General features: G+C 45.0%; 1 protein-coding gene and 1 long non-coding RNA gene across 2 annotated transcripts in view; one reads left to right on the top strand and one right to left on the bottom strand.

The window, feature by feature from the left end:
• The first annotated feature begins 554 nt into the window (after positions 1 to 554).
• Positions 555 to 27,419, top strand: part of LOC132210706 (uncharacterized) — a 59,320-nt gene continuing 32,455 nt past the window's right edge. The window contains exons 1-3 of the long non-coding RNA XR_009446878.1: positions 555 to 644; positions 3,058 to 3,107; positions 12,588 to 12,638. This is a non-coding gene — a long non-coding RNA (uncharacterized LOC132210706). The remainder of the gene's footprint in view (positions 645 to 3,057; positions 3,108 to 12,587; positions 12,639 to 27,419) is intronic.
• Positions 23,585 to 27,419, bottom strand: part of pxdc1b (PX domain containing 1b) — a 51,478-nt gene continuing 47,643 nt past the window's right edge. The window contains exon 5 of the mRNA XM_048561402.2: positions 23,585 to 24,808. Coding sequence (XP_048417359.1) covers positions 24,694 to 24,808 — 115 coding nt within the window. The 3' untranslated portion in view covers positions 23,585 to 24,693. The remainder of the gene's footprint in view (positions 24,809 to 27,419) is intronic.

Here is a 27,419-nt window from a genome sequence, read left to right as displayed (position 1 = left end):
TGACTTTAATAGCTCTGTGGTTTTAAGTGCTGAGTATGTCAAAGAACCAAAAACCTGGATTTCTTTTTCTCTTTCTTCGATAATGGGATGAGGGCGTCACTGGCCAGGGCAGCCATTATTGCCCATCCCTAATTGCCCAGAGGGCAGTTCAGAGTCTAACACATTGCTGTGGGTCTGGCATCACATGAAGGCCCGACCAGGTAAGGATGGCAGTTTCCTTCCCTAAATGGCATTAGTGAACCAGATGCGTTTTTCCAACAATAGATTCATGGTCGTCATTAGATTCTTAATTCCGGATATCTTACTGAGTTCAAATTCCACCATCTGCTGTGGTGGGATTCAAACCCAGGTCCCCAGGACGTTATCTGGGTCGCTGGATTTATGCCAAAAGGCTATTGTCTACCATGTGACCAGTAATCCTGAGCCCTCGAAGCAGCAGCATGTGAGATTCAGGGCGTGGACATAAGTAGCTCTGTAACTGCAAGTTATCTGTTTGCCTGAGAATTAAACCAGTTTGAGTTTCAAGTAAATTGAATCTCTACAATTTAATAATCCAGCAGGAGAGTGCAATTCTGTGCTGTGGAATGTAACACAAGAATATGACAGTAGCTACTGAGCTGGTGATGGGAAACATGCAAAGAAATGTGAGTACCATCTGTGATACCTTGGATCCTGGGGACATTGCAATCTGGATGAAACCTCATACTTACTCATCCATTCTCTGTGTTCGTGGGAAAAGAGATGTAGGGTTTTTTTTAACCTGATGTAGAGGATCTTATTTTACTCATTAATGGACTCACAATTATAATCCCCACACAGATTACCCCCCAAGATGGGCATGTGAACCACTGTTGCCATTTCAATCCATGGGCACTGGGATAACTGGGTGCAGGGGAGCTCAGCACCTTGCCCTCTGTCTTCGGGGGTACACTGGAATGTGACTTGGCGTTGCCTCAGACAGTTTTCTGAAACATGCGTTTTGAATTGGGAGTGTTGTGAGTGTTGCCTGTCACTCTGTGAGATGGCGTGACTGGTGACCTTGAATCATCTCACCTCTTAATGGCCACTGAGACATTGGCTGCCTTTTGTTACAGAGTCATAGAGCCGTACAGCACAGAAACAGACCATTTGGCCCAGCTCGTTCCAGTCGACCCCAGATATCCTAAATTAATCGAGCCCCGTTTGCCAGCATTTGGCTCATATCCCTCTAATCCAGATACCTTTTAAATGTTGTAATTGTACCAGTCTCCACTTCCTCTGGCAGCTCATTCTTACACACACCATCCTCTGTGTGAAACGTTTGCCCCTTAGATTCCTTTTAAATCTTTCCCCTCTCACCTTAAACCTATGCTCTCTAATTTTGGACTCACCCAGCCTGGGGAAAAGACTTTGTCTATTCACCCTATCGTGCCCCTCAAGATTTTAGAAACCTCTATAAGGTCACCCCTCAGCCTCCGACACTCCAGGAAAAATAGCTCCAACCTACTCAGCATTTCCCTGTAGCTCAAACCCTCCAGCCCTGTTAACAATCTTGTAAATCTTTTCTGAACTCTTTCAAGTTTCAGAACATTCTTCTTATAGCAGGGAGACCAGAATTGAATGCAGTATTCCAAAGAGGCCTAACCAATGAGCTGAACAGCCCCAAAATGATCTCCCAATTCCTGTACTCAATGCACTGACCAATAAAGGCAAGTGTACCAAATACCTTCTTCACTATCCTATCTACCTGCGACTCCACTTTCAAGGAACTGTGAAACTGCACTCCAACATCTCTTTGTACAGTAACACGCCCTAGCCCCTTACCATTAAGTGTATAAGTCCTGCCCTGATCTGCTTTTTTAAAAAGCAACACCTCACATTTATCTAAATTCGACTCCATCTGCCACTCTTCGGCCCACCGGTCCATAAAATCAAGGACCCGTTGTACTCGGAGGTAACTTTCTTGACTGTCCACCAATTTTGGTGTTATCTGCAAACTTACTAACCATGCCTCCTGTGTTCCCATCAAGTTATTCATATAAATGACAAAAAAACTTTGGACCCAGCACCGATCTCTGTGGCACATTGCTGGTCACAGGCCTACAGGCTTAAAAGGAATCCTGCACCATCAACCTTTGTTTCCTATCTTTGATCCATTTCTGTATCCAAGTGGCTATTTCTCCATGTATTCCATATGATCTAACCTTACTAACTAGCCTACCATGAAAAACCTTGTCGAATGCCTTACTGAAGTCCATTTAGATGGTGTCCACCGCTCTGCCTTCATCAACCCGCTTCATTACTTCTTCAAAAAACTGAATTAAGTTAGTGAAACACTGTTTCCCACACACAAACCCATGCTGACTATCCCTCATCAGACCATCTGGCCCAACTCGTTCCAGTCGACCCCAGATATCCTAAATTAATCGAGCCCCATTTGCCAGCATTTGGCACATATCCTTTATTGATGCAATTACAAATACATGTAAATCCTGCCCCTTCAGAATCCTCTCCAACAACTTGCCCACCATGATTTCAGGCTCATCGGTCTGTAGTTCTCTGACTTTTCCTTAACACCTTTCTTAAATAGTGACATTGCATTAGCTGACCTCAGGCACATCACCTGTGGCTGTCGATGATATAAATATCAGCAATCACTTCCCTACCTTCCCACGGAGTTCCAGGGTACACCTGATCAGATCCCAGGGATTTATCCACCTTTACCTGTCTTAAGGCACCCAACACCTCCACCTCTGTAATATAGACATTGGTAATATGTGACTATGGCTCAATAATAAGCTTCCTAAGGGAGACAAAACGGCCATTGTTAGGGATTATTGGCTTTTAGCAATGGGAATAGAATGGTCTATGTTATACACGCATGAGCCAGCAGCAAAATCTGAGAGGAAATAAAATACCCTTTGTTATCTGACAGTAAGGCAGTAAATCTTTGAGGGCTAAAAGAGAAGTTTGGCTATCAACGTAAAGACTGAACCTATCCTAGTTTTACTAAGTGAGTCTTAGAGTGAAGGTATATTTATTTCTGATCTTTCCTCCTGGCTTCCTCCCATCTTCCAGGTCTACCATTCCACCTGTGGTAAACAGCAGCTTCCCAGTGTCTCACTGAAGTAAGTACAAGCTCAAACAATCTACACATGAAGATCAACACAGTTCCTAATGCCTAAGGTAGATATACCACTGAGTCCTTTCTGTTATGTATGGCTCAGTGTCTCATCATGCACTTACTCCTGGCTCACTACTTTGGTTCTAAGTGTCAGCTGTGTCACGTCCTACCTCTGAATCGCAAGGTTCTGGCTTCAAGAAGCCCCACCAGATTTGTACACCAGGATCAAGACACTCATCCCATTGCAGTACTTAGGGAGCGCTGCAGTGTTGGACGATGTTGTTTTGGCAACACCTTTAAACTGAAGCCTCATTTACTTGCTCTGGGGGGTTATTACAGAGTCTATGGCACCATTTCAAAGATGAGCAAAGATGTTCCATTCACTGCCTTGGAGAATATTTATCCCTCATTCGGTCCATAATCACATGCCGTCTGTGGGAGCTTGTTGTGTGCAAATTGGCTGCTGTGTTTCCTAAACAACAAGTGACCACCCTTCAAAGGTAATTCATTGATTGTAAAGTGTTTCGCGATGAGGAAACTGAACTCAAAAAATAACACATCTCCACAGCACTGTTGAAGTTTAACTATATTTCCCCATAGTGAATGGTTACTAGACATAGCCCTATTTCCGTCCGCGTGGAAATAATATGAGTGATAATGGGAACTGCAGATGCTGGAGAATCCAAGATAATAAAATGTGAGGCTGGATGAACACAGCAGGCCCAGCAGCATCTCAAGAGCACAAAAGCTGACATTTCGGGCCTAGACCCTTCATCAGATGAAGGCTCTCTGATGAAGGGTCTAGGCCCAAAACGTCAGCTTTTGTGCTGCTGGGCCTGCTGTGTTCATCCAGCCTCACATTTTATTATCTTGGAGATAATATGACACTCTTTTAACACTGACTAACTTATTCATGTCATTACTTGAGTTCCAAAGGCATTCGTATGCATGCTTTGTGAATTAAGTTAATTTGCAAGCAATTCTGGGAGGATCTGTACTTGCCTCCAGGTCTGGCAATTATTTCTAAGATTTCAGCTTGTGGTCCCAGAACCGATTGACATCATGATAATGATGTATCATTGGTTAGATCAGCATTTATGGACTATCATTAATTGCCCCTGAGAAGGTAGCAGTCAGATACATTCTTGAAGTGCTGCTGTCCTTTGGTTTTAGGGGCTCCCAGAGTGCTGTTGGGAAGGGATTTCTAGGACTTTGACCAAGCGACAGTGAAGGAATGACAATATAGTTCCCAGTCAGAATGATGTGTAGCTTGAAGGGGAACTGGCAGCTGGTGGGTGTTCCCATAGCATTTCTCCTTCTTGGAGGAAGAGGTGCTAGGTTTGGATGTTGCAGTCAAGAGATGGTTTGAGTGTAACTGTAGTACATCTTATAGATGGCACACACTACTGCCACTGTGCATCACTTGTGAAGAAATTGCATGTTGAAGGTGTGAGTTAGGGATCCAATCAAGCAGGCTACTTTGCCCTGGATGACATTGAGATTCTTGAGAGCTGTTGGACTGCACCAATCCAGGCAAGTGGGGAGTATTCCATCACACTCCAGCACCAAATTCCCTCTCACTTTCTTTCTGCTTGTGCGGGCCCCTGAGAGTCGTGTGGGATAATGACTTCCAGAACTGAAGTCAATGCTACAATCAGTGAGCCAATGCCAATTGCTCTGCACAGAACCTTGGAGTGAGAGGCTGTGCAGCTTAAAGAGAACATTGCTTGTGACTTGAACCTCACAGATTATGGACAGACTTTTGAGAGTCAGAAAGTGAGTTACTTGTTGCAGTATTCCTGTCCTCTAGTCACAACATTTGAATGGCTGATTGAGTTTTTGGTCACTGATAATACCGAGTTGATAGTGGGAAATTCAGTGATGATAATACCACTAAGTCAAGGGTTGGTGGTTAGATTCACTCTTGTTAGAGATGGTCATTGCCTGGCACTTGATGGGTGTGAGTGTTATTTGCTACTTGTCAACTTAAACCTGAATATTGTCCAGCTCTTGCTGCCTTCGTACTCAGAATGCATCAGTATCTGAGGCGTCGCAAATGCTGCTAGAGATTACACATTCATCAGTGAATATCTCCATTTCTGACCTCACAGTAGAGAGAGGTTCATTGATAAAGCAGCTGAAGATGGTTGGGCCTAGGACACTACCCTGAGAAACTCCTGCAGAGATGTCCTTAAGCTGAGATGACTGACCTCCAACAAGCAGTAGAAAGCTGAAAACCCAACCAATGTGAGAGGACATGATAGTAGTTTATCAATTCACTATTACTGAGGACCACTCCCACCTCCCATCTCAAACTCCATCTGGTTACAACTAGTTAGCTTAGCACAAGCATGGCTTCCAAACTATAGCCTTTGTCATTGATAAAGTTCACTGAATCAGTGCTGGAGTTGAGCGAAGTGTATTATTTTGCAAACACTCTGAATAACGTTTGAACAGTGTGTACAGATAAATCAAATGTAAACCTGAAAAGACAATCTTGTAGGTTTGAAGGACAGCAGTGGTTTATTTAGGAGAGGGTTGCACCTCTGTGTATGTCACCTCTTTTGAGAGAAGAGTGGGAGAAATAGGGAAAGTGTAAATTTCCAAACCAATCATTTCATTGGTGCCGTTATCTCTTGTTCTCAGTGTTGATATTGTAGCTTGTGGTGTGTTGCTGGGTATTGTCTGTCAATGCCGCATGGGTTACAACCTTGATATGGCAGACAGACTCGCATGGTCTTCAGGTAGAGCCATCCATGTTGGCAGGGAGTGGTGCTGGACAAAGTAGAATCTAACAAAATCACCAACGGGAGAACAGGCGAAGAAAGACTGAGCATTTTACCAGATCACCATCGTCACCAACTTCAATCATTTTTTCAGCATGTCTACCCTCTTTTGTCTTTCTTCCCAAATGTTATTGGACACAGGAAGCAGACAAAGCATATAGAAAAAAGACAAATCAGAAATAAGCCTTTAGAAAGCCGGGACAAAATGCTAACAACAAATTCCATGGCTACTGGCAGAAAATCTATAACACAACAACAACTGCCACCATCTCAAGGGCTCCTCCGAGCTAGTCGTTCACTATTCCCTAATGAATAATGCATTTCATTTAATCGTATATTACATTAAATTCCATGCCCCCTCATTAGTTTCTATGTAAACAATAACCCACTGAATTGCATCTGTTTAAGTGCCCAAGCCATTTTATTGCTTAAAATTGTGGTTATGTATTCCCATTTGCAGCAACCCTCAGCTGAAGTACCATAAGCCCCTGTGAAAAGTAACCAATTGTCTAAAGAATCAGTCTCACTTCTGTATTGTCATCAATCCTATTACAACAGTTTCATTACAGATGTATTCACAAACTCAGTTAAGGCAAACTGAAGTACTCCTTGGTGATTTTACCATTCTCATAATCCCACCCTTCAATTTTCAGAATCTAGTAGTATTCTGGAACTACTGACATTATTATAAAAGCCAGACTGCTGTGATGTTTTTATTAATGTGTTGCGGGTAAAATTATAGGAGTTCAGTGGCTATTTTAAGGTTTAAAATTTGGAAAATTGGTGGGTGGTGTACAACTAAATTAGCTTTCCAACATGGTTTATAGTTTAAACATCTACTTCCTGGCTTCTTTTCAGAATAACGCTCTCACAGATTAGACTGTCTGCAATAGGCATTAACTTGGCAATCTACAAAAAGCCCATGCAGTCAGACAGCTGTGCGAACCTGTTTGACCTCACTTCATATCCATTCGACAAGAGCTCAATGTGGCTGATCACCTGGGACTGAGCTTACCAACTGTGCTACTCAACTGCGCAAGAGTCACTTGCTATGAGGCTGTGAGATTCACAGGTGGTTTCTGGCTTGGTTTAGTGTACATGGTATTTCTTATGATTCCTGCACTGTGCCTGTCCCACTGATTTTTAACGTGCGATCCAGGCAGCGCTGTAAACTGTGCAGGCAGGCAATGATGTTTGGAGCCAGAGTCTGTGCTAATGTGAGTGTGGGTAGCATTGCTTTAAGCAAGCCAACATGCAGATCATTTCTGTTTAGATTTGGATAAACCCAGGATGTTCTTGCTGTGAAATGATAAACAGAAATTCTAAAACACAGCCAAGACTTTTGTTTCGCCACTAAGCTGAAACTAGAACAATAGCGATTTCAGTCAACGCAGTCCAGTTTAGCTCTGTCAAGAGGGTTTGGTTGACCATCCTATATAGTAGATACTTTTCCAAAAGAAAAATGTGGACAAAATTATAATTACGTCCACAGTTATCATTCCCATTGCGGACCCCCTCAGTGTGTACAACAACGTAAACTAGTAAACATGCAATATTTTTCAGAAGTCAGATAAAAAATGGAGTCACTAAAGACCTCACGTAATGGCAGAGGAGAGAGGAGGGCGTATGAGGGGTAACGTGGAGCAAACCCAGGGGTGGGTGGGTGGGTGTGGAGGAGCCCTGGGGGTGTGAAGGGTGGGAAGAGGGTGGAGATTGGGGGGTCTGAGGGGAGGGGATTTGGGGTGTGAAAGGGGTGGAGACTGGGGTGTGATGTGGTGGGATTTGGAATTGTGAAGGGGTTGAGGGATGGGGGTGTGAAGGGTGGGGGCATGAAAGGGGTCGGGGGGTCTGAAGGGGTGGGGTTTGGCGGTGTGAAGGGGCTTGGGGTTGGGGGTGTGGAAGGGGTGGGCTTTGAGATATGAAGAGTGGGGTGGGGGCCTGAAGGAGTGGGGGTTGGGCATGTGAAGGGCTTGGGGTTGAGGGTGTGCAGGGTGGGGTAAGGGCCTGAAGATATCAGGATTTGGGGGTGTGAAGGGCAGTGGCGAATGATGCTCTAACATGCCACTTAACGCCAAACAAACTTGCCCAGTCAGCTCTTTTCTCCAGTTGGTGCTTTGTTTCCCCTCGCTCTTACCAATCAGGCAGGCACAGGGTTGAGCACTCGGCAGCAGGACAGCGATAACTTGGGTGATTTAGTTCTCAGTATATTTCTGACTCACTCTTGGAGTGGTTTAGCTTTTGCTATTTCCAGTTGTAACACTGTGGAACTACCTCTGCCTCCAAGCAGGATTTTTACACCATCTTTGCTATTTTTTGAAAAGAGAAAGTGCAGCAGTAGCAGACCAATCATGCATCTCTGCCGGTATATGGCCCTGGTCTGCTTTCTCCTCCCACACTGCAGTGGACATACCTGCACATGTTAGAGGAGACCAAGCCAAATAAGGAACTCCTTCATTGCGTTGTGTCATACCACATGGTGAGTGGATCCTCAATTGTCATCAGCGTCTCCAGAGGCAAAAATGCCCCTGTCTAAGGGCAGCTGGGTTCTGAGTTGGATCTGCGAAGGATTGCCAACTTATCCGATCCGAGTGCTGGTACCTTGTGTCTGATGCGTCTTCTTCCTCCTGCTGTTTCATCATACCCTCCTCTGCCTGCTCAGTGCAGTCCTGCACGTGTCATTTTCTTTCCCTCTTCCCCCAGAAACAGAGATACCCAGGTTGGTGCTCAGAGGATGAAAGAGTGAGTGATATTCCCTGCTGCGAAGGAAAAACGAGGGAAGACCGGGACTTTTACCCCAGACGCCTGCACAGAATGGAATAGGGATCCTGCAACATGCAGCAAATATCACTTCCAGTAGCCTACTTCAAATATTCATTAGTCTGCACAACTTGTAAGGATCAGATGAGGATATGATTAACAAACAGTTCCTGCAGAGTGAGGATGCAAAGACAAACTCAGCAGAGAGTCATTGTGAACCCACAATTACCACAAACTTTTCTAATTCCCCATCTTTGACAACACATGTCCAGCATTGAATCAGCTCCCCCTCCAGGAAGAGAGAGAGAGAAGAGCCTGGCTTTGTTGTTCCCACCTGACAGACCTCACTCCCAGGTTGCCTTGTATCTGTGAAGGACAACATTAGTAATGGTTTCTGTAAAACTTACAAAGCCTGAGACTCTTGGTGTTTCTTAATGAGACAGCATACAAGAGGCTGTTCCATCCTAGAATGAGATTTTGTGTGAAGAAGCGTTCTTGGTTGTGGCATAGGAACTGTACAGCTCATGGGAATTGTAAAATATTCAAGGACTTTAACACAATGTGAGAGAATGGTCAATTTAATTGACAGTCCATGTTTCTCACATGGTATTCTAGTGTCTGTCTCCTCTCACTTCAGCACATCCTGTTCAGTTATTAAACTTGCATTGTGTTGAGTATTCGTGGTGCTTGGGTTCTGTGCCTGGCCATTTCCTTTCACTACCCTCAACAGCCATCTCTAGAGGCTTCTAATGCACAGTGCTCCAAACCCAGCCTGATTCCTCCCTCTGGCCATGAACTAGCTGCATGTCCACATTCTTCGTACCTTTAAGCTACTCTAAGACCTTCAACCTTACATTAGTATCACATACCTTGTCACAGCTTGGCACATTGCTCAACGAAAGGCATTTATAATTCCTGGAATGCACTACCAGGAGATTAGGATGCTGCTGTTTTTGGAACCCTTGTTGGTGCTAGTGCATACATTCGCTTTGATGTGGCAGTGGAAAGAGAGGTGGACAAGTGAGTAACTTTGTGCCACCCTCAGGCATGCTAGTTTGCTAGCACCATGTGCAGACGGCCATTCTCTCAGAGGCTGCCCACCTGTACATAACTTAGGACAGAGTTGGGAGTAATGAGGGTGGTGGAGCCAGTTGAAATAATTAGAAAGTCAATTAAAGCTATTGGCTGGAATTTCCAAGTCAGCCTGTACCCTACTTACCCTCCCACCATCCCACCTCCACCTCCACCCTGAACCTTCCCAAGGCCTAACTGCTCCCTGGAGCTGACCTTCTAGTGACACACTAGGCTTTGTGCCAGCACCATGGGATAGATTTGAGTGTACACCACAACCACTCCCAACCACAAACCACTGATATACCTGGCTACAGCACTCTAACTCGATGAGTGCTTCAGGTGACTCATAATAGAGATTCCCCTTGCTTTATCCTTCTTTCTCCTACTTGTTAGGACATCTGCAGTTCTTTCCATGGTGGAGGATCTACATAGAGTCATGGAGATGTACATCATGGAAATAGACCCTTCAGTCCAACTCATCCATGCTGACCAGATGTCCTAAATTAACCTCGTCCCATTTTGCGGTGTTTGACACACATCCCTTTAAATCCTTTCTGTTCATATACCCAATCAGATGTCTCCTAAATGTTGCAAATGTACCAGCCTCCATCATCTCCTCTGGCAGGTCTTTAAAATCATTCCCCTCTGACCTTAACCTAGTTTTGGAATTCCTTATCCAGGGGCGAAAAGAATCCCTACAGTGTGAAAACAGGCCCTTTGGCCCAACAAGTCCACACTGACCCTTGAAGCATCCCACCCAGACCCATCCCCCTATAATGCACTCGCCCCTAAACACTATGGACAATTTAGCATGGCCAAGCCACCTAGCCTGCACATCGTTGGACTGTGGGAGGAAATGGGAGCACCTGGAGGAAACCCATGCAGACTCAGGGAGAATGTGCAAATTCTGCACAGACAGTCATCTGAGGGTGGATTCAAACCTAGGTCCCTGGTGCTGTGACGCTGCAGTGCTAGCCACTGAGCCACTGTGCCACCCCAAAGAAAAGACCCTGGCTATTCATCCAATCCATGCCTGTCATGATTTTATAAATCTCTGTAAAGTCACCCCTTAGCCTCTGACGCTCCAGGGAAAATAGCCCCAGCCTATTCAGTCTGTCCCTGTCGCTCATAGCATGGAGACCAGATCTGAATGCAGTATTCCAAAAGTGACCTAACCAATGTCCTGTACAGCCACAACATGACCTCCCAACTCCTATACTTGATACACTGACCAATAAAGGCAAGCGTATGAAATGCCTTCTTCACCACCCTGTCACCCAACCAGTCGGCCATCCTTCATTAGGCACTGAATGGACCTGTTGGCTTTGAATTGGCCAATCCAAACCAAATCAATATCAGAGATAACAAGCTGTAGAGTTGGATGAACACAGCAGGTCAAGCAGCATCAGAGGAGCAGGAAGGCTGACGTTTTGGGCCTAGACACTTCTTCAGAACCTTCTAGGCCCAAAAAGTCAGCCTTTCTATTTATTTCTCAGCCTCTCTATTTATTACAGAATTCACTTCCCCTCCTCCATTTCTGAAGAAGGGTCTAGGCCCGAAACGTCAGCTTTCCTGCTCCTCTGATGCTGCTTGGCCTGCTGTGTTCCTTCAGCTCTACACCTTGTTGTCTCAGATTCTCCAGCATCTGCAGTTCCAGTTATCTCCAAATCAATATCAGGTTCAATCTCTGCATGGGACTATGACCTTAATATTGGGGTCCAAGCCTGAAAACACAAGACTCTGCTTATGGCCTTGGGCAGACACAATGTGTTTTCTGCCTGTCTCAGCTGGGATCTGTGAACCCATCTCCACACGGTAAATATGAAACTTTATGGACTGATATTGAACAGTTAACTATGAACTATGCTCAAGAGCAGGGGATTATGGATGAAAATGGACTGTCAGCAGTAACAAAGGTGATGGATGTTCGGAAAAAAAATTCATAATGGAATTCAGAGTCAAATACCATTGTTCCCCACAAGTGCTAAAGTAAATCCCTCATAACTAAGATCCAAAAGCCATTATGTTTGGCAGATTAGCCTCGTCCTGTGAGACTAACCTTTGCCAGACCTATATGGTCTTATAAATGTGCCCACTCTGGTCATATTGTGGCATATGCAATTGAGAAGCGCTTTTTGTCTAATTCTCTGATCATTGACTCAGATTAATTGGCCTCCTGGATCTTATCTAGGTGACTATAATTCAGCTTAAACAGAGTGCAGGCAGGTTATTTCCAGTAGTGGAGCTGTGCTGAGTCTGACTAATGTGACATGTTCCCTTGTAAGCAGCAGCTATTGAATAATGATGAAGAATGGGAACGAATCTCTCCCTTGTGACTGGTAATCACCTTCCAACACTCAAGTTAAGATCAGTTAACTCACCACAGAGCAGAGGTCAAATCCAATCTGTTTAAAAGAACATAAAGCAATGTTCTTATCGGTTGGGGCCTCAGGGAATTCAGTCACAGTTTCTCATTTTATTGACGAATTAGAAGCTACAGAATTTAATTTCGAGCATTCCAATTCCAAGGCCAGCTAGAGAGTATAACTGCTTGGTCTGACTGAAATACCATTTTACCCTGAAGATTAGTTGGACTGAGGGAACATGCCATATTAGACATATAGGCTTTTCCAAATTGAAAACTGGTTAATTCAATGAATGATGCTCCTGTTTATAACCAAGTAAGTTCAGTCATAACTTGTAGTGAACCTATGGAATTACGAACCACAGAAAGTTGTCGAATCTCTATTGCTGAATATATTTAAAGGCTGAACAGACAGGGAGCGGGCACAAGCAGTGGACTTGGACTCCACGATCATATTAAATGGCTGAGTTGGCCTAATTCTTCTGTTCTCCCATCTCTACAGTGTTACATCCATTTGCAAGACCATTTGATGGAGATGTTCGAGACCAAAAAGGTAATACTTAATTAAATCTGGGGTGAATATAAAGGAATCTCTCTGGTTTGAAAGATGCAGAGCCTCTACAGGGCCCATTGGGGCATCACGAATTAATCTTCTTGTAGACCTCGTTAAGTATGAGTTCTCTTGGTAACAGGCAATCACCTGCCCAGATGGAACTCATCACCTGAACCCTTTACAAAGTAGATCAAGGAATGGGTCTGCAGAATGGTCTGCCCTGGCCTGGAACTAGCCTATGTACGTGATGAGTAGTGGTTCTATTTTGGTGTTCAACAGTCAATGATGCTCCTTCCCAGTTGATCTTCTTGAGTTATTACTGGGGGATAATCAGTGGATCTCAGGTCTAGTCCCCACATTATTACATGACCTAGATTCTCCTTGTGGTGAGTCACTATATTAACAGAGGTACTACCAGATGGGATTTCCACTCTCCAATCTGCCATGGTAGTGACCCTAGCTTGAGAGACAGGGATGTGAAAAGTGGGCCCTGTGTGTCCCTGAATCCCTTCCTGAACGGGTCCCAGGAACTTTCCAGTGGGAAGGTTGGCACTAATGTAACTAAACTGGACAAAGGACAATGCCTTCTTCCTGCTTTGTTGTTTAGTTGATGCTTTCCTGTGATTGACGGACATTCAAAAATGTCGTAATGCTAAGGAATGCAGTAAAAGCGTTGGTGTACCCTGGAAGTACCTTTCCTAGTGGCTGCTGACCAAAACAGACACAATGATGTCTCAGAGATAATGGGAACTGCAGATGCTGGAGAATCTGAGATAACAAGGTGCGGAGCTGGATGAACACAGCAGGCCAAGCAGCATCTTAGGAGTAGGAAAGTTGATTTTTCGGGCCTAGACCTTTCATCAGAAAATATTTTTCTGAAGAAGGGTCTAGGCCTGAAACATCAGCTTTCCTGCTCCTAAGATGCTGCTTGGCCTGCTGTGTTCATCCAGGTCCACACCTTGTTATCTCACAATGATGTTTGCTGGGATTCCGGGGGGCTGGGTTGTGTTAAACATCTGACTGATGTTTATATGGCTGTATCTGGTAGATTCACAGAATGGTTACATCACTGTAGGAGGTCATTCAGCCTGCTTACCCATGCTAGCTCTCCACAAGAACAACTGTGATAGTCTCAGGTCCCCACTTTTTCCTTACAGCTCTGCAGATTCTCTCTCTTTGGGTAATGACCCAATTCCCTTTTGAAAGAGGTGGTTGAATCTGCCTCCACAGACAGTGCACTCCAGATCCTAGCTACTTCCTGAACAGAAAAAAATATTTCCTCAAGAAATCTTTGGTTCTTAAGCCATTCGCCTTAAACTGGTGGCCTCTGGCTCTTGATCCTCCTGGCAGCAGGAGTATGAAGACAAAGTGAATTGAAGCAGGAGTAGGCCATTCAGCCCTTCAAGCCTGTTCCACTCTTCAATGAGGTCATGGCTGAGCACCCAACTTGGTCCTTGTTCCTGCTTTCTCCTCATGCCCTTTGATCTCTTTAGCCCCAAGAACTATATCTACCAAGATCCTGGTCTGGGGCTTGTCCACTTCAACCTGTTTTTTTTTTGTTTCTTTCTTTCCCTTTCTGCTTTTCCTCTTTTTCTTTACTCCTCTCCTCTTCAAAAGCCTTAGTCAGTGTCTTTGCCATGATGAGAACAGGCCTGGCCTCCCAAGCATGCCCAGCATTGGAGGGGGGGGGGGGTGTTGGCAACAGAGTCGGCTCCTCCTGGCATCAGTGCCGGTGGTGAGACTTGTGAGAGTGAGCCCAGGGTGGGCAGGAGAGCGAGGCCTGGGGCAATGTTAGTAAGGCGGGCCCACTGACAGATGGTGCCTGAGGATCGGTGACCTCGCCGTTGGCCAAGTCTAGCGCTGGCAGTGAAGCAGTGTTGGGAGGGTGCAACAACAGCATCGACAGTGGCAATTAGCTCCGATGTTGGTGGGCACAGAGTGGGCAGTGGTGATGATAATTTAGCCCAGCAGTGAAAGATGGTACCTGATGATCGGCAACTTTGGTGGTAGTTGGGTCTGGGGCGAGGTGGTGATGATTCTGAAGGGGCTCAGAACTCGTACGTAGGTGAACTTCTCTTCAAACTTTATCTTTTCATTTTCACTTATTCTTAAACTGTTAAAACAGTGCCGGATTATTGTGACAAATAGAAGCTTTTCACTATATTTTATTGTATGTCATTGTAACGTGCATGTGACAATGAATCAATCATTCAAAACTCCTTCTTTTTTTGGCCTCAACCCCTTTCTGTGTGAATTCTGCAGAGAAAATTCCACAGGCTCAGCGTTCTCTGGTTGGAAAAAATTCTCCTTATCTCTCTACTGTATCCTTTGACTTTGACCTCCCATTCTGGACTCCCCATCATCAGGAACGTCCTTCCAGTGTTTACCATGTCTAGTCCTGTTAGAATTTTATAGGTTTCTATGAGGTCCCCCCCTCATTCTTCTAAACTCCAATGAATATCGTCTGAATCGATCTAGTCTCTTTTCACACTGGTCAGTCCTGCAGCCCCAGGAATCAGTCTGGTAAATCCTTATTGCACTCAATCCAAACTCAGAACATCCTTCCTCAGATAAGGAGATCAAAACTGCACACAATACTCCAGGTGTGGTCTCATCAAGACCAAGTACAATAGCAGCAGGACATCCCTGCCCCTGTACTTGAGTCCTCTCACTAGGAAGGCCAATATATCATTTGCCGACTTCACCACCTGCTGCACCTGCAGGCTTATGTTCAGTGCCCGGTGTACAAGGATACCCAGGTCACATTGCACCTCTCCTTTTCCCACCTATTGTCATTCAGATGATGATCTGACTTCTTGGTTTTGCTACAAAAGTGGATAATCTCAACAATTATCCACATTAATCTTCGTTTGACATGCATTCGACCAGAAACTCAACTACAGAACAGTTTCTTCCTATTTTGTCTGTCCATTCCCCCCATGATGTGAAGGTGCCGGTGTTGGACTGGGGTGGATAAGATCAGAAATCACAGAAGACCAGGTCAAGGTCCAACAAGTTTGTTTGAAAACACAAGCTTTCAGAGATAACAAAGTGTGAAGCTGGATGAACACAGCAGGCCAAGCAGCATCTCAGGAGCACAAAAGCTGACATTTTGGGCCTAGACCTTTCATCAGAGAAGGGGTTGGGGAGAGGGAACTGGAATAAATAGGGAGAGAGGGGGAGGCGGACCGAAGATGGAGAGAAAAGGAACAGTTCCTCTTCCGCACCTACACAGGCCCCAAACCCCACCTCTTCCACCGTTTCATTGATGACTGTATTGGCGCCGCCTCTTGCTCCCCAGAGGAGCTCGAACAGTTCATCCACTTCACCAACACCTTCCAGCCCAACCTCAAGTTCACCTGGGCCATCTCCAATACATCCTTCACCTTCCTGGACCTCTCAGTCTCCATCTCAGGTAACCAGCTAGAAACCGATGTCCATTTCAAGCCCACTGACTCCCACAGCTACCCAGAATACACCGCCTCCCACCCACTCTCCTGCGAAAATTCCATCCCCTATTCCCAATTCCTCCGCCTCTGCCGCATCTGCTCCCAGGATGAGGCATTCCACTCCCACACATCCCAAATGTCCATGTTCTTCAAGGACCACAACTTTCCCCCCACAGTGGTTGAGAACACCCTTGATCGCGTCTCCCGCATTTCCCGCAACACATCCCTCACACCCCGCCCCCGCCACAACCACCCCAAGAGGATCCCCCTTGTTCTCAGATACAACACATCATCCTCCGACACTTGTGCCATCTACAATCCGACCCCACCACCCAAGCCATTTTTCCATCCCCACCCTTGTCTGTCTTCTGGAGAGACCACTCTCTCCGTGACTTGCTTGTCTGCTCCACACTGCCCTCCAACCCCACCACACCCGGCACCTTCCCCTGCAACCGCAGGAAGTGCTACACTTGCCCCCACACCTCCTCCCTCACCCGCATCCCAGGCCCCAAGATGACTTTCCATATTAAGCAGATGTTCACCTGCACATCTGCCAATGTGGTATACTGTATCCATTGTACCCGGTGTAGCTTCCTCTACATTGGGGAAACCAAGCGGAGGCTTGGGGACCACTTTGCTGAACACATCCGCTTTGTTCGCAACAAACAACTGCACCTCCCAGTCGTGAACCATTTTAACTCCCCCTCCCATTCCTCAGACAACATGTCCATCATGGGCCTCCTGCAGTGCCAAAATGATGCCACCCGAAGGTTGCAGGAACAGCAACTCATATTCCTCTTGGGAACCCTGCAGCCCAATGGTATCAATGTGGACTTCACAAGCTTCAAAATCTCCCCTTTCCCCACTGCATCCCAAAACCAGCCCAGTTCTTCCCCTCCCCCCACTGCACCACACAACCAGCCCAGTTCTTCCCCTCCCCCCACTGCATCACAAACCCAGCCCAGCCTGTCTCCGCTTCCCTAACCTGTTCTTCCTCTCACCCATTCCTTCCTCGCACCTCAAGCAGCACCTCTATTTCCTACCTACTACCTCATCCCGCCTCCTTGACCTGTGCGTCTTCCCTGGATTGACCTATCCCCTCCCTACCTCCTCACCTATACTCTCCTCTCTACCTATCTTCTTTTCTCTCCATCTTCAGTCCGCCTGAAAGCATATGTTTTCAAATTAACCAGTCGGACAACAACCTGGTGTTGTGTGATTTCTGACATTATCCTCATGGTTTGAACTCCCCTGTCAAATCTCCCCTCAAACCTGCTCTGCTTCAATCAGAACAGCACTCGGTTTTCCAGCCTGTAACATTAACTGAGCTCCCTCACCCTTCATTCTGGTGAATCTTTCCTGCCTGTTGCCTTCACATTGTTTCTGATGGGAATTGAGCAATGTGACAGGAGAAGCAAAGATGCGGAGGAATCGCACATGCACAAAGCCAACATCACTGGTTCCCACAGAGCCTCTGATAAGACTGCCAGTAACAAATCTCAGACCATAAGATTTTCCAAGGATTGTTAGTTCAATCACAGTTTGAGCTAAGGAGGGAGAAAACACAGGTGCATTGAAGCCTGTGACAGACTTAACTCTATTTCAAGCATTTAATTATTTCAAAGATTTTATTAGGTTTTTATGTATAGTCAAAGGTAAGATGGCAGTAATAAATAACATGACATGAAAATGACCTTGAATCTGCAGTCTGATTCCACCCTGCACTTCTAACAAAAACATCAAATATTATGATGATCTGTAGAGTAGACTTTGAGTGGCTAACATTTGAATGAGACCTTGTTCTGTTGCAATCCTATTATATAGAAGTTATTAGGGATAAAAAAATAACGTTATTCCAGGAAATTAATTTCACATGCTTTCTGCATTTAATGGACAGGGTCTAATATTCTGTATTTCTAAATTTTCAAGGACACTCTGTTCACAGGGGTCTTTCTTATAGTAACCATAGCTAACTGTTAGCAGGATCTTACACCCTATTTGGAAATATTAAAAATTCTTAATCATGAGAACACATATTTGCAGAAAGTCTTAATCACTGACAATAAATATTCATCTGGTTGTATCTGATGGATGAATAGTCAACATTACTTTACCCAAAATGTTGATATTGATCTATTGAATATACATAACAGAATCTGGCCACAAAACATTTTAACTCCCCCTCTCACTCCCTGGGTGATATGTCCATCCTGAGCTTCTCCAGTGTCACAACGACCCTACCTGGAAACTGTTGGAACAGAAACTCATATTCCGCCAGGGGAGGTTACAGCCCGATGGCCCAAATGTAGATTTTTACCAGTTTCAAAATCTCCCCACCCCCAGGCTCATCCCATGTCTAACCCTCCCTCACATCCCCGCCTGCTTGTCCTGACACAACTCCATATTCTCTCCCACCTATCTGTCCCCCCCTCAATCCCACTGACCAATCCCCACCACTCCCTACCTGCGCTCACCTATCACTATCCCAGCTTTCTTCCCCAGCCCCACCACTCCTCCATCTATTTATTTCTGAGCTCCCTCCCCCTTCCCATTTCACAAGAAAGGTCCCAACCTGAAACATCAGCTTTCCTGCTCCTCTGATGCTGCCTGGCCTGCTGTGTTCCTCCAGCCCCCACACTGTGTTATCTCTGATTTCAGTATCGGCAGTTCTTACTATCTCAGCAATTAAACTGTGTTGTGTAACAATTGTGTTATATATTCTATGTGGTCTGCCACTGTGAATTGTGTAGATACCATGCACTTGAAATTGTTATTGTAACTTGTTTAATCGCAGAAAAGTTATCTTCAATTTTTGGGTAAAGCAACTTTAAGATGTATTTTCCGCATGAACAGGGATGTGATTGGCATTGCTGATTGATTGGAAGAGCAATGTTGTGAATGATTTGAGTTGTTGATAATTGGTGGTGTTGCGCTGTTAGTGATTGGCAGAGTCTATGATTGGTGGAGTGGTTCTAATGATAAATCCCTTCTGATAATATGCCTGTCTGGACAAGAGCTGATGGTGGATCATGTTTAACAATACCGCCTCTTTGGGTAAGAGTTTGCCAGTACCCAGGGTCAATATTCATACATGAATACCAAATGTAAGGAATGAACATGAATGAACAGGAATGGCATGTAAGTTTGAGGCCCAGCATGATGCCAACATTCACAGGAAAGAAGAAGAATTACAAACATAAAAACCTGTGACGAACCAAACAAAGTGAATTTGTTTGTGCTAGGTAAATCTACCTTTGGGAAGTTATGATGAGGCACAGTATGATTGATGCAATAGTCTTTTGAAGGGCTACACAATAATAAAAAAGGACTAAATATGATGTGTGACATTTCTGTTCACCTTGTGATTTACTTTGTGATCTTGGTACCTTACATCCCTAGACAGTGACCCTAATGTATTATCACTGACCTGTTAATCCAGAGACCCAGGTAACGTTTTGGAGACAGCAGATGGTGAAATTTGAATCCAATAAAAATCTGGAATTGGGAGTCTCATGATGACCACAAAACCATTGTCAGTTGTCAGGAAAAACCCACTTGGATCACTAATGTCCTTTCGGGATTGAAGCTGCCATTCTTACCTGGTCTGGCCTACATGTGACTCCAGACCTACAGCAATGTGGTTGACTGTTAACAGCCCCCTGGGTAATTAGGGATTGATAACAAATGCTGACTTAGCCTGTGATGCCCTCATCCTATGAATGAGTAAAAAGAAAATTCCACCTGTATTGTAGAAACTTTATGTAGTGATCCTACAGGAATGAAAATTCTACCCACACAAATTTTACAGGATAATTAGCTCAGTTGGCTACAGCACAATGCAGAATGACCCTAGCAGTATGTGTTCAATCCTGATACCGGCTGTGGTCAATCATTGGTATCCTGCCACATTGCCTTTAGCCATGCCCATAGGGTGGAGTCCCTCATATTGTCTTCCAAATAGAGAGAGATGCCTTTGTGGACTCTGGCTAATTTTGAGGTGCTCAGTGGTTAGCACTACAGCCTCACAGCATCAGGGGCCCAGGTTCGATTCCACCCTCAGGTGACTGCCTGTGTGGAGTTTGCAGATTCTTCCTATGTCTGTGTGGGTTTCCTCTGGGTGCTCCAGTTCCCTCCCACAGTTTAAGGATGTGCAGGTTAGAGTGGACTGGCCATGGGAAATTGTCCATAGTGTGCAGGGATGTGCTGGCTAGGTGGGTTAGCCATGGGAAATGCAGGGTACAGGAATTGGGTAGGGAAGATGCGTCTGGGTGGAATGTTCTTCAGAGGTTTGGTGTGGAGCTGATGGGCCGAATGGCCTGTTTCCACACAATTGGGATTCTATGATTCTAATTACGTATGCTGATAAATGCATTCCTTCATAACTGTGAAGGCACCATTTAATGAATGCTTGGATCACATAACCCACAATAATTTTCCAGAATAGGGTGTGTCATAAGTCATAACCAGTTAAACATTCTTCGAATTTAAGCAGTCCTTGTGCCACCTATTCTGTTTATAACTTGGAACTGCAAAGAGGCATTGATGTCTGCAACCTTACAATTACCCTTTTAAATATACATTTAGGCATAAATATATATTGTCATTTCCCTGGAGACAGAACGGTTATTATCCTCATTTGATAGTCTAGGTAAGAGTGCAGTACATTTTAAGGAATACGACTTAATTTACACTGCAAAAGCCTCTAGTACAGGACATCATCAAGGTTGAAAAGAAGAACGGGTAAGAGATGCTACAGTGTGATTTTTGTCTTTCAAGGATTATGCTGAATAAAAAGAAGAGAGATTAATGGAGAGAAGCATGGAGAGATGGTAGCATTATACTAATGTCACTGAGAAAGGAATCCAGAACCCTAGTGTATTATTCTATTCCACCGTGGAAGATGGTGAAATCTGATTTTCATAAAATCTGGATTTTTTTTTAGAAAGCTTGCTTATTTGGTGACCATGCAACCATCATCAATTGTTACGAAATTCCATCTGATTCATGAATGGCCTTTAGCGAAGGAAACATGCATCCATGGTAACACGGTGTGAAGCTGGATGAACACAGTAGGCCAAGCAGCATCAGAGGAGCAGGAAAGCTTGACGTTTCGGGTCAGGACCCTTCTTCATGTGTCTATAACTGGTTTGGACTTCAGACCCACTGCAATGTGGTTGACTGTTAACTGTTGACTCCGAGGTGGCCTTACAAGCCAGTTAGTTCAAGGGCAACTAGGGACGGTCCATGAATGAATATGATAAAGTTCCTTTCCATGACCTGAATTGGCTCCCCATTCAACAAGCAGGCACAAAATTTCCAGCGTTGGTCACTGGTTAATGACTTCTTAAACTCCTACCTTCTGCCTCCCCCAACAGCTCTACCTCGTCTCTCTCCTGTCCCCCTTCACACTCTCTCAACATCATCCTGTCTATAAAACCCAGATCCTGCTCCCTTCACCTTATTGCCACTAAACTGCTGACTGCAGAATTTTCCTTGCTCACCCCATGTTGGCTTATATTGTTCATAGATTTGTTGAGTCATTTAGCACAGAAACAGACTCTTCAGTCCAACCCGAACATAGTCCCAAACTAAACTAGTCCCCACTGCCTGCACCTGGTTCATATCCCTCCACACCCTTCCTGTCCATGTACTTAGCTAAGTATCATTTAAACATTGTAACTGGGTCCACATCCACCACTTCCTTGGGAAGTTCGTACCACGTGCAAACCACTCTCTGAGTAAAACATTTGCCCCTCTCTCCTCTCATTTTAAAAATATACCCCCTGGTCTTGAAATCCCTGAGCTGAGGGAAAGGAGACCTACCATAACCCCTACCTGTATGATTTTATAAACCTCTACTACATCACCTCTCAACCTCCTACACTCCAGTGCCCTCCTACACACAAAAGGTGGGAGGGGTTTGGAACTATCTTCTACAAACGCTAGTGGACACGGGATCAGTTGTTAATTTTAAATCTGAAATAGGTACTTTTCTGTTAAGCAAAGATACTAAGGGGTATGGGCCAAAGGCATAGAGTTAGGCCCTGAATAAACCATGCTCTCAGTAAATGATGGAACAGGCTCGAGGGGCTGAATGGCCTACTCCTGTTCCTATGTTCAAAGATAGATTGATCATTAATACATCAAATTATGAGGGTAACTGTGCTTGCAGCCACAAGACTTAGCTTTCTTTTGTGAATTTAATGGGCCACAAGTAAAATAACATAAGGCAAGATGAGGGCATTTGACTGTGTCGGCTGTTTTGGAGAGCTATTCAATATCACTGCAGGTTTCTTTTCCCTCAGATGTTTATCCAATTCCCCTTCGGGAACTTGTATCCCAGCGGGCAATGCATTCCAAATCCCAATGATTCCCAAAACCTGATTGGATCTCTCTCCCACTGCAACTCTCTCGTAATCTCTTCGGCCTTGAAAGTGCTCGGCCACGTCCTGACCTGTCTGTCTCTGCTCCACCTATCTTCTCCTCTATCCATCTTCTATCTGCCTACCGCCCCCCCCTCTATTTATTTCAGAATCCACCTCCCCTCCCCATTTCTGATGAAGGGTCTAGGCCTGAAACGTCAGCCTTCCTGCTCCCCTGATGCTGCTCGGCCCGCTGTGTTCATCCAGCTCTACACCTTGTTATCTCAGATTCCACTGGTGAACAGCTTTTGCCTCATGTCACCGCTTGTTCTTTCATTAATCATCTTAAAACTGCAGAAAGCTCCTACAGGGGACCACAGAAACCCAGGCAGCCTAAGAGAGAGGTGCTATCTGCAGTGCTATCGAACTCCATGTTTAGATCATCATCTGTAAAACCCAGACCTGCCCCTAATCTGAAGCAGTAGCATCATTTACCCAGAAATAACAAGCAAGCACCAATGAACCCCTCTGTGAGGTTGTAGACTTGCTCACCGAGCCAGCGTGTTTGATTGCAGACGTTTTGTCACCCTGCTAGGTAATGTTGTCAGTGTGCCTCTGTGAAGCATCGGTGTTCTGTCCCGCTTGTTATTTAAATGCCTCAGTTTGCTGGGTGGTTGGCATTACTTCCAGTTTTGTTTCCCAGGGTCTAATACAATGCATTTGTTAATGGAGCTCCATTTGGAATACCAGAGCTCCAGGAATTCTCTGGCTTGTCTCTGTTTGGCTTGTGCGATTATGGCTGTGTTGTCCCAGTCGAATTCGTATCCCTTGTTGTCTGTGTGTAGTGAGACCAGTGAGAATTGGTCGAGTCTATCGGTGGCCAGTTGGTATTCGTGCATCCGTGTTGTCAGTTTATTTTCGGTTTGGCCTGTTTAGCGTTTCTCACAGTCCTTGCATGGTATGTTCTACATCACACTGATTTTGGGTATGGGATCCTTTACATTCGTCAGGAGCTGTCGTAGAATGGTTGTCGGGTTTTTCAGCCTCGCTGATACCTACAAATCTTCTCAAACTTTAAACCGCTCTGTTACTTTGATTTATCTGTTATTCAGAAATAGCAGCCAAGAGGTTGGTACACTGATTAAAATATCATTTAATTGATTAATACTGCATCCGATAAAATACATTCGAAGATACACTGTATAAAACCATCTAGACTTTAATAATTTACTATTTACATAAGCCAAAAATAGTGGATTAGTATATTTGTTTAAAAGGTGTTTGTACAAGAGAACCTGTGACGATGCACTCTATAGAGAAGCAGCACAGTGCAGACACAGCTAAGGCTGCCTTTATCAAAACCTTCGACAGTTCCAGTCATTAATGTCCGTTATGTGCTGTTGCTGCCTGTGGGAATACTGTTCGGTATTTCTGTGTTGGCTTTGCAGCAAAAGCTTGAACAGAAAGTGTGGAAAGACCAGCAGGGGTTCATGCTGGGAGGCACATCTAGATGCTGAAACAGCTCCTTGTTGAGAGTATTGATTTTTCAGAAGGGGTCCTGACTGGCAGATTATCTGGGACAGCCTACTGACTGGAAATCCTTTCCTGATTTTAAACAGCAACACTTGTCCACAGAAATCAACACCGTGGCTCAGAAACAACTCTTCACCAGCTCTTCGTCAAAGTGATGGGAGCAAACTTGGGTTTTTTTTGATCTAGATGGTCCATTTGCTGACCGCAGCATTTACTACATTTTTTAAATGGAGGAAACGCATTGTGCAATTAATTTCTTTGCCTCGGTCGTGTGGGTTTCTGGTATCCTCTGAATTAGCCAAAGGGTTCATTATCGAAGCAGCTTTTCGTGTGTCACTTTTGTCCATCTTCTGTAAACATTTAAATGAGAAACTGAAATAGGAGGGTGTTACCCAGCTGTATTCAAGTATCCTTCATCAATTTCAGCTAGCTGAAAGGGGCCAGGGGATTCCACTGGCGAACAATCGATAAGGGCTCTTGTGACACAGTGTAGTGTTCCTACCTCTGAGGCAGGTGATCTGATTTCAAGTTTCAGCTGCCCCAGGGGCATGTCATAGTGTCTCTGAACAGATTGGTTGAAAATAACTAGAACTGAGCGTTGATCAGCGAATAAAATAATTCCAACTGACATGGTCGTGGGCAGCAACAGGGCAGGAAGAAAAGGGATGGTGGGGAAAGCGCGAACCTCCGTTAAACCGACCCCTGTTAGAATCACTCCAAGATATCCGTTTCAAAAGGAACTAGCTGATAGTACGATAAGTTTGTAACGTAGGCGCTGGGATCATTGTCCTCGCCATCTTCAGGAAACTCGTTTCCAATGTCAAACCTGTAAAAGAGAAAATGGCAGTCGGTCATTGCGTCATAGAGATCTAGAGCAAAGAAAATGACCCTTCGGCCCATCATGTTAGCTCCAGGCAGAAACTACCACCTAACTGTTCTAATCCCATTTCCCAGCACTTGGCCCATAGCCTTCTATGCCTTGGCATTGCAAGCGTATATCTAAATATTTCTTAAATGTTATGAGGATTTCTGCCTCTAACACCCTTACAGCTAGTGAGTTCCAGATTCCCACCATCCTCTGGGTGAAAAACTTTCCTCAAATTCCCTCTAAACCTTCTGCCCCTCAACTTAACTCTATTCCCGTGGCCACTGATCCCACCATTAAAGGGAAAAGTCACTTCCTGTCCACCCTGACCATGCCCCTCAAAATGTCATACATCTCAATCACCCTCCTTCTCGATCTTGAGTCAAATAGATGTGAAATTGGAAAAACACAGCAGCTCAAACAGCATCCGAAGGACCAGGAAAGTCAACATTTTGGGCCAAAGTCCATTGTCAGTACTGGGGAGGGGAAGGGGAGCCCAGAAGTAAATAGAGGGAGGAGGGGTGATGGGTAGGAGAGTTAGGGTTAGGTAGGTGGAGGTAGGGGGTTATTGTGATTGGTCTGTGGGAAGGGTGGAACAGACAGTTGAGTAGGAAGATGGACGGGTCGGGTCAGGTCAGAAGGGGGAAGGGCAGACATGGGATAAGGATAGGGGTGAAGAGATTTCTGAAGTCAGTAGGGTTAGGGTTATCCCTCTATCTTCCCCCTCTGTCCCACCCCCTCCGTCAATTTATTTGTGGGCTCCCCTACCCCTCCGCAGTCGTGATGTCCCAAAGCGCTGACTTGCCTGCTCCTCGGATGCTTTCTGAGCTGCTGTGCTTTTCCAGCATCCGCAGTCGTGGTTGTCTCCCTTCCTGATCTCCACTGCTCTAAGCAAAACAAGCCCAATCTGTCCAATCTCTCATTGTAGCTGAGACAACAGGAACTGAAACTAGAGTAGACTCTCAGCAGTCTGATTATTAGTTTTTGATCTTTAAGGTGTACCCATATGGCTCCATGTGAGGACTCTTCTAAACTATCATTCCTCGACTTATTGCTGTCATAGATTCCCTGAATAAACCTGCAACATCTTTTTTAACCCCCTCCCCTGCGTCACCTGAAGAATGTATACTATGGAATATTGAGCTGCCAGACCTGCCCTCCCTCAGCCAGTGTGGACTGACTGTATCTGGCAAGTCAATAAACCGTACTGGTTTCACTAAACCTGCACTGTGTGTTGGAGGATGTGTTCCAATCAAACCACATCCATATATTTTCAAAGAATTCCTTTCTGTGAAGGGGCAGTTTCTTTCTGTTCTGGTAAAGGCATTACAATTTCACTAATGTAACAGTGACAACATTGTGGTAACTTATTGTGTGTGAGCTCTCGGGCATTTCTTGGAAATAGGGTCAAATAAAATTAAAGGGTTTGTTTCTTTCCTTAGATCATTCTGAAGCTACCTCCTGTTCCAACGCACTTCAGATCTTTAGGCTCCACCACACAGGCCACAAACAGCAGTTCGGGAAAAATGCACGTCCTCAAAATGTCCCTTCCCTCTTCCTGTGTACGAATGAGTTACCAACATTCTATGCTCAGCATCTTCTCACAGTCGTGTGACCAGGAATGAGTCAGCATTGGTGGAGGGGGCGGAGTGGTGTGTGATGATGATGATGACGTACATGACTCAAAGGCAGTTTGTGTAATACAGCATCAATATTCCACACAGCCCCATTCATTGGTCAATATTTGCAAACTAATGCAATAATGAACATTTATGAGGAAGACCCAAAACACTCACTCTGATTTTTCTCTACAGAGGCTGCCAGACCTGCTGAACTTTTCCAGCAATTTCTGTTTTGTTTCTGATTTACAGCATCTGCAGTTCCTTCAGTTTTTATTCAAAGCTGAACACAGCAAGTAGCCACAGTAAGCTTGTTAATGGCCACTTAAAAGAAAATGAAAGGAAACTGCCAGGAGTTTACCAGGTAGGATCCAGGCCTGGGCTGCAGGATGGCAATTCAACTGCCTGGGGTCGATCCACAGGGGATCAGTGGTTCATGGATATACCTAAAGGACTTAACTTTTTGCACGTATCAGTAGCAGGAGTCCACCCATGAGAGGAGCTCTCTGCATTTCGCCCCCCTCCAACCTGATCATCCCTGCCCCCAACACCTCCTTTAGAATCAAATTCTGCAAAAGCCACGTTTTGTTTAAATATTCCTTAATGGAATAACGGGGCAGGGAAGGTATACGTTGACTGAGGGTTAACTAAAGGTGAAATGGTGGTAGAAATATGGGGTGCAGCTCAATAAAGCTCTCACTAAAAGTCTGGCCGAGGATACTGTTCAAACGCTGTCACGGCCCAAGGTTTCCTGTGTCAGGGATAGTAAGAACTGCAGATGCTGGAGTCAGAGGTAACACAGTGTGGGAGCTGGAGAAGCACAGCAGGCCACGCAGCATCAGAGGAGCAGGAAAGTTGACATTTCGGGTCAGAACCCTTCTTCAGAAATCTGCGTCTGCCATTGAGTAAATCCAGCGGGATGGCGCAGTATGCCCGGGGATCTCACAGCAGGT

This window comes from Stegostoma tigrinum, chromosome 2 (genome assembly GCF_030684315.1).
Source record: "Stegostoma tigrinum isolate sSteTig4 chromosome 2, sSteTig4.hap1, whole genome shotgun sequence".
Taxonomy (NCBI): Eukaryota; Metazoa; Chordata; class Chondrichthyes; order Orectolobiformes; family Stegostomatidae; genus Stegostoma; species Stegostoma tigrinum.
The sequence above is the reverse complement of the archived record's forward strand: the minus strand, read 5'-3'. Positions and strand labels throughout refer to the sequence as shown.